This window comes from Dicentrarchus labrax, unplaced genomic scaffold (genome assembly GCF_905237075.1).
Source record: "Dicentrarchus labrax unplaced genomic scaffold, dlabrax2021, whole genome shotgun sequence".
Classification (NCBI taxonomy): domain Eukaryota; kingdom Metazoa; phylum Chordata; class Actinopteri; family Moronidae; genus Dicentrarchus; species Dicentrarchus labrax.
Genome location: NW_026136721.1, coordinates 14,670,577 through 14,685,155, shown reverse-complemented (window position 1 = coordinate 14,685,155; position 14,579 = coordinate 14,670,577). Strand labels below are relative to the sequence as shown.

At 38.5% G+C, this 14,579-nt stretch overlaps 1 protein-coding gene across 3 annotated transcripts in view; it reads left to right on the top strand.

The window, feature by feature from the left end:
* Positions 1-4,312: 4,312 nt before the first annotated feature.
* The window catches only part of pkd1a (polycystic kidney disease 1a), a 63,038-nt gene continuing 52,771 nt past the window's right edge, over positions 4,313-14,579 (top strand). For all 3 annotated transcript variants that reach the window (XM_051385068.1, XM_051385067.1, XM_051385066.1), the window contains exon 1: positions 4,313-4,810. In XM_051385068.1, coding sequence (XP_051241028.1) covers positions 4,536-4,810 — 275 coding nt within the window. In that variant the 5' untranslated portion in view covers positions 4,313-4,535. The remainder of the gene's footprint in view (positions 4,811-14,579) is intronic.

Below are 14,579 nucleotides of genomic sequence, written 5' to 3'. Positions count from 1 at the left end.
AGCATCAAAGTCAGACTGCTCTTTTTTAAAATAAGAAACACTTCAGGATGTCATGTTTTATGATTATCATATTGGGCAAGGGGCATGAATTTTTAAGCCACTGTGAATATTTTAATTTTCTCTTCTTTTCTTGTCTTTCTTTATCTTTTTTCTGATTTTCTCTTTAAATTTGCATCACAATTTAAGGTCACTTTCTTGTCAAAATATGACAATGCTAACAAGCAGTTAAAAACTCAATCTGTGCTGCCAAACTTTGTTCAAACCCACAGAACTTTATTTTAAATCCAGGCGTAAATCAAAGTTTCGAAAGATATCATGTATGTTGAGCTGAGTTTGGGGGAAATATGTATTCTTCTATTCTGTGTGTAGTCTTGGGCTTGGGTATTTCACTCTAAACATCACACAGCTTCAATTAAAAGCAGGAACAAATTGATACAGAATATATGAGCCATGGCAGTCTGAAAACCTGTAATATTTTGTGTACTATTGCACTATATTGCATGTTTTTGAAATAGCAGAAATCCATTACAGTGCAGGTAATTGCTTTGAAGTAGTAGTAGCAACAATTTAAGTTCTTTGGCCTAGAACATTTGGTACATCCCCTACTCACGCGTTTTGCTTCTCAAATATCTGTAATGAAATGCTGCCAATGAGGATAAGAGAGCACAAGGGTTATTGTGAGACTCTTCTTTGTACAGAGCACCAGATGCCTGCAGGGAGAATGGGTGTGCTCTGGCCAAGTCAAATACCCAGGAAACACCTCTGACACGTGCCAGGAAATACTGCAGAGAGCCACTAAAAAAATCGGTTGCACAGATTAAAATCATGTTTACTCAAAATGATTCATTCATGTTCAGTAAATTCAATTACTATCTGTAAAACACAGCTTCTTTCTCTATACACAAAGGTTTTCATGTTCAGCAACCTAATCTGCTCATAGGTTTCACACAATTGAGTTACAAAGCTTTGACATGTTTTGTTTATCAAATCTACATAAATATTAAAAGTAAATGTATTTTGTACATCATTAGACCTGGTCTTGTTAAATCTTTTAAGTCCAGTGTGTAAAATAACTTTACAGAGCTTTACAGGGTTATTTTCAGCACACACACAGAGTGGAAAAAATAGAAGACTGTGAGGAGATATTCACAGAATTTGAAACATTTAATTTGAAAAAAAAATCATATTACCCAGAATCACTTAATCCCCTTTTAACTGGCTTGTAATTAAAGGTCTGGTGTGATATTTAGGCAGAAACTGACTATAACATTTATAGGTATGTGTTCATTAGTGTATAATCACCTAAAAATAAGAATTGTTGTGTTTTCGTTACTTTACAATGAGACGTTTTTATCTAGTCATGTTTCTACGGTAACCCAGAACAGACAAACTAGACACTGGATCTAGATGGGGCTTCATGCGTTTTTCACAAGTTTTTGCACTTGGAAGGTTGAGTTGGCTAAATGCCACTGGAACCTACACACTGGTCCTTTAAGTACAACATTTACTGTATGTACATTTTTGAAAGAACATATGGCAATAAGCAAAAAAGAGATTTCTTGCACTACAAGAACTTCCACATTTATTTGGTGCTTCCACAGTTAGAGTTAGAAAATCATGTGGGTTTTAGTTACTGTTTTTTGATTCACTAGCACATTGGTTTTTGAATAGTCGACTGGTATTTTCTGGTATTTTATTTCCATGACTGGGGATGTTTTTAGAGCTTAACAAGATACAAACATTAAATTAAATTCAAAACAACTGAACCATAATAAATTAGACTCATCAGGTAGTATTGATTCTTGGCCTAAATCAATATCATCATTCTGGTCAAACAGAGCAGAAAGATTGTTGGTTTAGAATAAGATAAGATAAAATGTTCACCATGGATCATGTTATTGATCCACCGTGGGAGAAGTTCATGTTTGACCCAGCAGCATAGGAGAATTCTTATTTCTCATTCATAACAGTGTTGATTTGTCAGGATGCCTTCTTTGTCGAGCCATTGTTGCCATAATGGTCTCTAGTGCTTCACCTATCTGTCCTCTCTCTATGAAGATATCCAGCAGCTTCAGCCAGGTTGCACATCTGGACTGCAGGGACTGGTGGTGGTAATACATGAATTCTGCATTTATCTGAAAATAAAGAATAATAACAGACATAGAAAATAATGTACAACAGCAATTTATTAATAAAATAAACGTTGTTTGAAGGTTTTGATGTTACCACGGACTAGAGTGTTTGGAGCACCACGCTGTCGCTGTCCTCACACATTTCTAATTGAGTATGACTCCCACGGAGAATTTGGAGCATCACTCATAGCAAAGCAGAAGTCAATCAATGCCATTGACTAGAGAAACACCATATATATATATATATATATTTTAATAATTTGAAAACAATGTTTTCGCTCTCTCTCCCTTTTTCAGAGATGGGAAGGAGGAGGAGACGGGGTGGGGCTTGTTTTATAAAATGTGAAAGATATGAAGTTTTACAACTGTCATTTCACTATCAAATCATAGCAGAGCAGTGTTATTTCTACACTTTAGAGAGAGGGAAAATGTCGCATCTCTGTGGATGAGGGAGGCCTGCAGTCATATCACTGTCCCGAGATCAAGGTCGTCGGAGTGACTGCTTCAAAGTGATTTCTTACTTTTCACCTAAAAAATTTATATGTTTTCTGTACTTTGTACTTTGATGTTTTATCTTTTAAATAATTTCAGAGTGCATCTATGCATAGTGGATGTTTATGTTATGGGGTAGGCTACAACTTCCATCAACCTATATGTAGCTATTCTCATGCGAACATACTGAAACACATGCACATAATGTGGCAAAATTTACTTTGGTTGTGTTTGTTAATAAAACATCTATAAATTGAACTGAATTTAGAAAGATTCCATGTTCACTTGGCTCAACCTTTGAGTTATTTGAGTACCTGAACATGCCTAGAGACAGACTTTCTGAAAAACTTCAAAAGAGACCTGCCAGCTGAAAAACCTCCATCACCTCTCCAAGCACTTCTAAACAGCAAAAGGAAGAAGAAAAAAACGGTCCAAATATATGACACAAAGCTCTATTATGTTATGTTGTGTGTGTATGTTATGTATGTTTTTTATTTATTGTTTAACTTTATGGGCCCTAAATATTTATTTTTACATGTTTTACTCAGCATTGGTTGATTAGGACAGGAGCACTGTTATATTCTATGGATGAATAAATTGAACCTTACACTTTGATCAAGGCTCATTTCTGACTCTGTCAGGGCTAGTACTATGAGGCCATAGACACTCTGGGCCCCTTCAGGGTCCCATATTAATTGGATGTCAGTTGTTTTTGCTAATATTGGGTAAGCTGTTATAGTAAAATCTCATACTATGACAAACACACTGGTCCTTGAACTGCAAAACTGGTTGGGAACATGTAAGTAAGTAAAGCTTTATTTATATAGAACTTTTTTAACACAAGGTTACAAAGTGCAACAAAAATAAAAAACACACAAACATACATATCGGTCTATATATATGCATATATACACTTAAATATGCATGCATAACCATACCCAATCAAACATACATAGGGAGCATGTAAATACAAACATAAGGAAGATAAACATGTATAAAATATCAGCTGAAATATCAAAGAGTCTTTGCATTATCACCTCTCTTACCCGGCTTGTGTCAAACATACAGAATAGTTTCCTAAAGAAATATTTGATGAATCAAATGACTAGACAAACCCCCCCATATTTGAGCCTTGTAATGCTGACTGACTCAGTCTTCTTCAAGTCTTTTCTTTTTTGGATTTGGATCCAGCTAGGCAGACTCAAGAGAGAGCCACCATTATTGAGGTTCGGCAAAATATAGAGGAAAAGGTGCAGGTCAGAATGTAAGGTATTAATCACATTTTGGTTGACAAAATGTGACCAAAAAAAGTATTATTATTATTATTATTTTATATTTGTGTGCAATGGCTACACATTTTTACAACTGGTGAATGATAAATGAAAATGTTAAAAAATAACCACTTCTTTAGTCCCTGGAGAGATCTCCAGAGCTGCAGGTAATAATAATGACCCTGATGAGAGAAAGAAGACCAGAAATACAAGCAGACTTGATTAAATCATTTTAACTGATTTTTAACAAGAAAAGAGACGTGTATTGTAAGTTATTTTACATAAAGAAAGGAAAGAGGAAATCCAGCTGTGTGCCAGCTCTCAGCGGCCGCTCAGGGAACTGCATCAAGTGGGAGGAGGAGGAGGAGGAGGAGGAGAGAGGAAGTTCTCCAAAACTTTTTTTTTTTCCCTGAAAAGATTCTGGAGAAGCTCCGTTAGATTTCCAGAGGAAGGGGATCCGACCAGAAGAATAAAGAAAGCGCAAGGGGGAGATAACGGTGTCAAAAAGTTCATCCCTTCTTCTGTTTTTGTCTCCTCACATGAAAGGTAAAAAGGGACGCGTGTGTTTGCCTTTGTCCTGTAGTTTCTTCCCACACTGAGAGGACTTACACCATCAGAGGCGATGAGATGTGAGTGAGCTATGCCTTGTGGAAATGGACAGACTTTAACCAAGCGAAAACATGGCGTCTGCGTCCCGAGGTTTAGCTTCTTTTCCACTCTGCTTGTGGCGCTCTGCTGCCTGGAGGCATGGGGCTCCGGGCCGCAGGGGGACGGCGGCAGGAGCTGCAGCCCCTGTCCCGTTAACTGCAGCTGCGCGCTGGCGGGGCCCCAACCGTCCTGCGTCGTCAACTGCTCCAACAGCGGGCTGGAGAGGGCCCCGGCAGCGGCGGACATCCCGCTGGCCACCAACGTGTTGTAAGTAAAGTGTCCGAGGCAGGCTGAGGACGACAGGGATGGACAGTGCAGGGTACATTCAGAACCATTTAACCAGGCTATAATGGTTGGGATAGTTTTTCATCCTAATGGGGGACATTTACTGAAGTTTGACAACATGTCAAAGAAGTAAAGGCCTGATATGCTACTTTCTCCCACTATATGTTTTTAAATTGTTTTTTGACAAATTCATAGATTTCTGTTGGTTTTTGTTGTAGCTGGCTATGTGGTGGTCAGGAACTAGGGTCACAGGCTGTTTGACCATGTTTGTATTTACACTACATCACTTTTTCCCATCACCCCAAACCGAGAGAATGATCTCACTCCAAGTTCATTTGTGCTTTTGTTTTTGTTGTTGTTATGTGTGGAGCTGAGTCAGTTGGTCGAATAGCTAATTGACTGGTAGATTGATTGGTCAATCAGCAGCTATTTTAATAATCAATTACTCATTTTTTGATTCACAAAATGCCAAACAGTAAGTGTATCTATTAACTGCAGTTTTATCATTGGAAGTTGGTCCAAAAAAAAAAAAAAAGTACAAATTGAATATGGTGACCTTTGGCTCTGGGAAATTGTGAAAGGTATTTTTCACGATTTTCTGACTTTAGACATAATGATTATTCAAGAAAATAATTTGTAGGTCAGATAATAATGAAAATAATTGTTGGTTGCAGTTATGCGTGGGCACTGCATTAATGGATTAATGTGCGCACCAAACCTGCAGTGTGTGCACCTGGATGTAAGACAGAAAAATATAAAAACAACATTTCCAGAAAAAACATGCAAAATCTGGATACACCTAAAGATAGAAATAAATAAAAAAACAAGTGTGACCTTCTACATTTAAAGATCACCTGTTTTGTGTGGTGTATCAAAGGCCAGAGTGACAGTGCGAGTGTGGATGTATTTGTTTTAGTGTGTGCATGTGATTGGTAGTTTAAATGAAGCTGGTCACCAGAGAAGTGAACCTGGTGTTTGTGGTGCAGATCAGTGTTCAGCCTCTGGTGCTGCAGCGAGAACATTCTGTTCTGCACCGACAGAAGACATATGTTATCAATTATTTATTTCCCCTTGCACTAACTTCTTTTATTTAACTTAAAGATTTACCATATACACCGGGATTATAATCAATGCACATTATTTTGGAACTCGTTTGCTTCACTTTGACTTTGACTAACTAAGCTCAGAAGTATTGTTTAAAATTAGGTTTTAGAAGCAAGTAAACTGTGTTTCAGCTGAAATTCTTCACAATAAAAGCCAGTCAGCATATTGATAACATTTCTAATTGTTTTAATGTATTTAAACCTTCCCTCTGATCTCAATAGGTCTCCTTAATACCTCTAGACATTTAGTGAGAGTATTTGCATAAGAGAGGAAGAGTGCTCTGTTAGGTGCCACGTTAATCAGAGACAGACCTTACAACAGGATCTGTCTCTAATCATGTCAGACTCTATTGGAACACTAATTGCATCAGTCTAGATAAACCTCCCTGGGCCTACTGTACCAGCAGAAGCCATATGTGGAGGTGACTGACTGTGAACGTTACTGTCCTCGCTAATTTGAGCTCTTGTCTGCTGCTCCCACCCTATAGACAGACGCATGGAAATAAAATCAGATACTTTTAATTAAGTCTGATTTCATGGCCAACCATGGCAGGAAGAGACATCCAGCCAAGATCCAGTGGAGAACTTAACAATGTTCATTTTTATAATGCTGCAGGCCATAACCTATATTTAAAGAATTTTAAAAAAGGTAATTTACTTGCAGGGACTTGTCTGGGTAATGGTTCGACTGTCTGAGGCAGAGAGGTGAGAGTGCATAATTCAGGGATGTAGTAAGATAGTAAGCCCTCCTAAAGTCATCTTTCTCACCGTTTTATTGTAGCAGAGAATAGTTTGCCTCTTCACTAACAGGAATCTTTTTACGGGGTGCATTCACAGCGTGTCCTGCATTTAATACAGTCAAACTGATGTTTTAGATTTGGAACCAAAAAAAAAAAATGCTGTTATTGCTTGAAAATTACTTAAACAATTAATTGACTATGGAATTAGTTACTTATCAATTTTCAGTTGGTGAGTAAATAGATGAAAGGAAGCCAGTGTGTGTACTGTGGATCAAAATTAAAATGTTGTTGTCTTGCATTGAAGCTCACTGTGGTCTGCTCCTGACTGTGTGTGCATTCTCATACTAGAAGCTGTTGCAGTACTACTGATCACCAATACATTCAGTTTAGGTTTGGCAGGGATTAGACATAGTTCGGCACTTCACAGTTTCAGCAGAGGCAGACTCATATTGACTTTTATTCAGAAGAACAAATTTTGGATGCCTTTTTCTGTTGTGAAATGATGAAAGTTGAATTCTGATGGGTTTTTTAGCAATACGATGTGACCTTCTTATGTTTTGACTCGCTGTTGTGTGTTTGTGTGAGATAGGTAGAGAAACAGACAGAAGATAAGACATGATTGATTTATTGTGGAAATTATGTTATTTTTCATGTACTTCAAAGTGATGTAGACCACCACAGGGGTAGTAATTTAGTCAGAACCTGATTATTTTGACTTGTTTTTGTGTTTGTCTTAATAATGTTCATAGATATAATGTTTTCACTGTTGTGTGATGGTCTGGCATTTATTAGAGTTTAGATTATTATTCTCGTAAGAAAAAATCCTGATTCCTGATTATATAAGGCTATTTCATTGATGTTTAAAAACATAGTTTTGATTTACAGAGTCTTAAACATGCACACATTCTCTGCTGGCCTCGAGGGGTTTTTGTGCCTGTTTTCTGTTTAATGTCACAAAGCTGTTGGCAACCACAGAACTGTACTTTTGCACAGTTTAGTTTTCCTTTCAGTAAAAAGCAACAGATTTTCATCTGATGAATTGAAAGGTTAGACAGTAATAAAAAAACGGAAGAAGGGAAATGTCATCCAGTGAGAAAAGATCTTAAAGTGAAGCAGCGCTGTATCTTCTCCTCTCTTCTGCACCCCTACCTGGCCTCACATTTAAATGTTTCATACACGCCCCTGGTAAACAGAATCATCCAGTGGCAGTGAAGTGTTTTAACATACTACAGAGTGCAGTTGGAGAAAAGCATTCTCATTACACACCAGTCTATCTGTTCCAACCCACACACATAATAAAAATCTCTTAGCACTTCATACAGACAGTTTAGGCAACTCGTCACTGCTGGGAAATGCTTGTGGGGTGAACTCAGGTTTTTAAAGTGTCTATAAGCTTTGTTTAGTAGGTTGTTGTGACACAAATCACATTTTTACTGTTTCTGTCCTGGGACAGCAGACAGAGAAAGTAAATGAGAAATTCAGTCAACATCTGGCTGAAAGTATACAGTTTACAACATGTAATCAGTCCTCAGTTGAAGACAAGGGGTTGGTATAAGTTCTTCTTTAATTCACTGCTGTTATTTTCCTTTTAAAGGCTTGATCACTTTGCTCAGTAGCTTATAAAAACAAATATTCTTACATACTGACGATATTGGCGTTATGTATGATATATGCTGAGTCATTTCACCCTTCAAATATATTGTACTTTTCACATTAAAGTCTCAGCACAGCTAGAAAAGAACCCAGAGGCCATGTCAGGGTTGAGTTCACTTTTTGGATTACAGTACAAGTCCAGAAGAATTTTCAAAAAGGCCAAGAGACTCCGCAGGTGCTGGGAAACAAACATGTATTCACCAAAGGTTAAAATGTAAAATAAATTGTATTTATTAAGTGTTCAGTATTTGTCAGATTTGAGGTCCGTATGCTAGCATGTTAACATTTAACACACTAGCTTCTGTGTTTTTAACTCATGCTGCCAGTTGATGTTTCTCACTACCTTTAGAGCTTGTTAGCATACTAGCATCTTAGAATGCTAATACCATGTTAACACTGGCATGTTAGCACGTAATCAAGGATCAAGGAAGTGTATTTATCATTATACAACAGGGTTGTAAAAGGTTGAACAACAAAATTGAAGTTTGCTTCATGCTACATACATAGAAAAAGATAATTTAATTTATGTTAGAATAACATATAATAAAACAATATATACACTTATTTATACACGTGTTCAACCAGGAAATAATTGCAGTGGATCTTTTGAATTACTTTAAATGATTTTTGGTCCTGTTTTCGTCTTGCACTCTGTCGGCATAGAACATAGTCCTGTAGATGTTAATGGAGCAGTTCTCTATAAAGATGTGGGCACAAGAGTCTTTGATTTTACATCCCATATCCTCTAGACCGGACATTAGCCAGGAGGAACTTTAAGCACAAGTCAACATGCTATCCCGGCTCTCTTCCTCTCCTCTTGGGGCCACCACAGCACCTGGCGTGGTGGGCTGGTTTGACACCAGCCGATTGGAGAATGCGCAGCTGTTGCCATAGTCAATATCGTGATCCAGCTGATATGAATAATTTTGGTTTTAAAATAAAATCTAATCAAACATCACCCAACAATGTTTTCAGTAATCAAGTGGAAAAAAAAGAACAGCTCAGTCAGGACCGCTTTCGTCAAAAGAAAACTTACTTTCTAAATGCAGAATGTTATATTTGGCGGTATGGCTCCGTTCTGGGACCTCCCTGCCCTTCCAGGGTACAGAACAGAGCAGGCATCAATGACACTAGAAATAACATTGATCAAATCAGATACAGCATAAAAGGAGGAGCTGGGGTGGAGGCGGGTTACAAAGCAGCTTGCAGAGGAAGCAGAAAGTGTAGGCAGGCTAAAGCAGCTTAAATCAGACACCCTGAATGAGATTGGGATTTCACCCATAGAACCTTCATAAAAATACAGCTAAGATTAAATATTATTTTGGGGGGCCTATGAAATATAAAACCATGCACAATAGATAATACTGGTGGCTAGAACGGCGGGGTGAACAAAATGAACTAATGACATCACGAATTGCTAATTGCAAAATATATAAAATATCTGAAAAACTCTAAGTAACTGATGGGATTTGGTTATTAATTTAATATTAGAGGTATCATAGCCATGCTGCCTGTGTGGTTATACAGAAAATCTTACATCTGAATTAAACAAGTATTGTTTGTATATACAGTTTCCAGTAAGATTGGTTTGAAATGGGAAAGGGAGACACATTGTATACTGATTAACATAGTAAAGAATACTGAACGTAGAGCAAATAACAGAGTATAGTAAGTATTTAGTTTACAAATGAATGTTCCCTACGTTGTTGAAGTGTGTCTGTCTTGGGCAGTGCACCCTTTACCTGAACCATAAACACACCCATAGTCTCACACACCTCGGCCCTATCTGCCCTGCGCAGGAAAATTTTGTGGTGTTACCATGGCAGTGAGACGCATACACACAGAGACAGACTGCAGACGGCGTGGTGATGTGCTTTTCAAACAAATCTATTTACAGTGAGCAGTTTCTGCTTTACATTGGATCAAGACTCAATTTCTGATTCTGCTTTACTCCTCCTCCAGAGGTGGTTATCATCCATATAACCACCTACACACACACTCACTGACTTTAATGAGGTGGGAAAGGAAAGATTGAATGTACGGACCATACACGAGGGAGAATTTGTTGTGTTACCATGGCGTTAGTAACTCATGACATCACTCACAGAAGCAGAGACATTCCAGAAGAGAACGAGGGAAGAAACTGGGAGAGAAGAAGAAAAAGAAGAGACATCTCCCATGCTCTCCTCTGTGTGTGTGTGTGTGTGTGTGTGTGTGTGTGTGTGTGTGTGTGTGTGTGTGTGTGTGTGTGTGTGTGTGTGTGTGTGTGTGTGTATGTGTGTCCAGGCACTTGGTAATTTTTAACTGCTGGTAACAGAAGTGTCTTAGTTCATTATTAACTCACTTAAGTGGTGGTGGTGGTTACACGGCAGGCTGAAGAAGCAACTCATTTTCGCTAGAAGCCCCTGGGTGTGTTTTTGTCTCTGTGTCAGTGATGCAACATCCACTCGTTTTATAAACTCATTGCAACTCTTTTGTCACTCACACCTTCCACCCCCAACACAACTGACATACTCAGAGTATTTCTTGTGTACTTGTGGGCATCACTCACATAGTTGGCTGCAGTTCGTCCCACCACAGCTCTGCCAGATGTGTTGTGTTCACTGACAGAGAAGCCTGACAGAGAAACACATACACAGACAGGAAACTAACAGGGTAAGAGACGATAAAATAAAGATGTTTTATTTTTTTTAAGTGACAATTGTCTTGGTTGAGCCCAGCTGGGGATATGAGGGGGGTAGTGCGGACAGTGTAGTTGCTCTGGGGCCTGTGGAGTGGGGGGCCCGTAGAGAGAGTTGACCCTCTAACAACGTGGTAAGCGGAGAACAGGCCCTTGCGAGAGATTCAGATCCTCACCTCAGAAATACATCTATGTTCAAAGAAGAAGTCCTATCAAATTAAAAATGGTCCTAGTTGCTATATACTGTATGTCCTCAAAAAAACCTATTTACGTCATGATACGTATGTTTATGTTATCCAATGTCAAGTCTCTATTTGATCATGTGACCAGGGCCCGGTCATAATAGCGTGCACTGGGGCCCGCTGTAACTACCCTACGCCTTTTTGTTGTCCATCATTTTTAAGCAGTTTGAAAGTAACTTTCAAAATTGCCTGAGCTAGATATTCCATCACACTAACTATAAAGCATTACTTCTTAAAACGTCTTACATAGGTTTATTGTGGTGACTTTTTTCACGTCAGTGAAAGATTGCAAACCATCAATCACCATCCGTTGGAGTTAATTCTCATGTTAGACAGGGGAGAATTGACGTTATTAAACAAAACAAGATGCAGTCACATTGTTAATGCATTGCAATATAAAGAGTTTGAGTGAAATAAGCTGAACTAAAAATAAAAAATTACACTGACTCTTTAAAGTGATAGTCAACTTTAAGTCTATGTTGAGCATCATACACGCACGTAGACTTGGAAAGTGGCAGTAAATTGTTTGTATTTAGTCATGGACAGAGAACAGCCACTATGAATTACAGTTTCACTGTAAAAATATCCATAAAATCTTCTCAGATCACTGATGCAGCGTAACCCAACCCCCCTGCAGTCCATCCTAATGTGCAGTAGGTATCAAACAGCCAAACCTTAACCAAAATATGTGGCTAGAAACATACTGAAGGTATGAGCTTTGTAATTTGGAACATTTTTGGGAAACTGGACAATGAAGAAATGAATTATGGATGCTGAGGAAGTTATTACCGTTGGAATCCATTGAAACTGATTTAAATTCAAACTGACCACAGACAGTTTCACAGCCACAGTTTACAATTGCCTCCAGAGGGTGTTTGATATTAAAAAAAAAAAAGCTTGTGGGTGGAGTATCACTTAAATACTGGCACTCTTGTTTTGTAAACAGGACCAGTGTGTGACCAACATGTAGAATAGATATTGCATATCACTTATATCCTGTATAATAAAGGCTATAGAATCACTGAGTGCACTCAGGCAGTAAAAACATGTGGTAGGTTGCAGCTGTACCTAAGAGTCTTGCTGTGCATCAGAGAGACATACTGTGAGACAGTAAATAGATCAGAGAGACATGAGTGAAGTTCAAAAGCATGTATGTTGTTGTTGTTATTGTTGGGAAATAGAGAAAGAGAACACCATTATTAGTCTAAACATCTCTTAATTAAAGTAATTCATCATGGCAGCATCAAATGATGTATGAACTCAAGGCTTTATGGTAATGAAGTTGTCCTGGGTTTCCTACGTTAGAGAAAATGCATTAGAGATGCATTTGGCATATTGGCACTCATTGCTGACTGGTGGATACTCGTGAGGAAAGTACACTTGAGGTTGCAAGGACTGTCTTACATATTTTTAAAGAAGCTTGCCCTTTCTCTCCCCTTGCATTTTAATGTGAAGACAAAAGAAGAACAGAAGAGCGAGAGAGGAGAAACCTGTAGAGATTGGATCTTGATTTATGAAAACTCAAGCCATTTTTACTTGTCTTAATAATCAATGCCCTCTAGATCATTGCTTTGCATGCAAACAATGTATAATGTTTCCCTTTGGACTGGGTTTTTGTGAGGCAGAGAGAGAGCCAGACAAAGTCAAACAAACAGCAGGTGTTGGCTGCAGAGGAAACATTTGACTTTTGCTCCAGCTTGACAAAACAGCTTAACCTGTTGTCTCTCCGTTGTTACTTTACCCACAGAAAGAAGTGGAGAGAGTGATAACTGGATTTTGCTCCCTGCGTTTAGATATAAGCATCCTAGACAATAGTGTGTGTGTGTGTGTGTGTGTGTGTGTGTGTGCGCGCGCGCGCGTGTGTGAAATTGGATTGTTAGCCTCTAAACTGGAATTAGAAACCTGCCAAAATATTAATGAAATGCAAGTCAGAAGTGTTTTATTTATTTATTTGAATGTCTGGCATATTTCAAAAAACCTGTTTTGCATTTTCACTTTCAAGTCAAGGAACACACGTCTGCCACTACTAAACAGGCAATACCCATGTCCTACCTATGTCACAATTAAAGGAAAAATGCTACTGAAATGTGATTATGAGGACGAGGACATAATGCAAATGCAGCCTCCCCTTTTCAAACCCACAGGGGGTCCATATCTGTGGCCTGGGAAGACATTTGAGGTCTTACTAATTTCATAGCAGTGAACCTGAAAGCCACACTTGAAACTAATGCAACTGTAGCAGCAGAGAGCACAGAGTCAATATAGGAAGCAAAAGTAAAGTGGTGCAGGCGGTCAACCAGCTCATGATGTGGAGCTGAAGTAGTTGTCATATTCACCACAGATTGTGCCAGCAGCCAACCTGACAGGGAGGCTGGAGCTTTGCTTGTCTTGATGTGTTGGAGCCTTATTTAACTGCTGGGTGAAAGACTTCATTATCGTGCTCTCTGCTATTAGCTTGTTCCATTGCATTCCTGCCCTCTGCTCTTTCTCTTCTCTTTCTCTTTCACTTGTTGCATCAGTTTATGTTTCCACTTTTACAAACATGGGATAAATTGTACTACAGTGCTGCCCACACAGATGGATTGCCTGGAGCCAAATGCATAGAAAAAAACCTGTGTAGACTCAAGGCTAGAAATATGCAGATACACTCTTTATGTCAGCTTGTAGTGTGCAAATGGGATTATGTTTTATGAATCTCCAACATTGTCAAACTGCAGATTTCCACTCTGTGTACACAGGATGCAGACTTATGCTTAATCTGCTGTTTGAATGTAAACACCCCCACTGCAGCAGTCCGTCAATGAAAAGAACAGCAAAGAAAAAGTGCCACCACAATCAATGGCATTGGCAGGGTCATCTAACAAAACCAAATCAGCCATCCATACAAACATACTGAAAAGGCTTTATAGCCTAGTTGTTAGTTTTAGATACATTTCCAATTTCCAAAAGTGAAAGAGGGAATGAGCAAGTAATTTGGGACACAGTCATGGTAGACATTATACATGCTTAGCATCAGCATGTTAGCATTGTCACTGTGAGCCGGTTGCCATGCCAAAGTTAGCATTGGTCTCAAATCAGTGCCAGAGTAGAGCCTCACAGAGTTTCTGCTGTGGCTGTAGACTATATAGTGTTGTTTTATGTTCCTGTTGAGTTTAAATGCACTGTATGTGTCCACTTCACCAAAGAGCCCAAATAATTAAGAAAAAAAAGGTTGGCAACCAAATGCAAATTGAAAATATTAGCATAGCATTAGACAGAAACAGTGAAAGACACTGATTCACATTTTAATTTGCTTCTTTTATGGAAATTTGCGTAACCACATTTTGGTGGAAA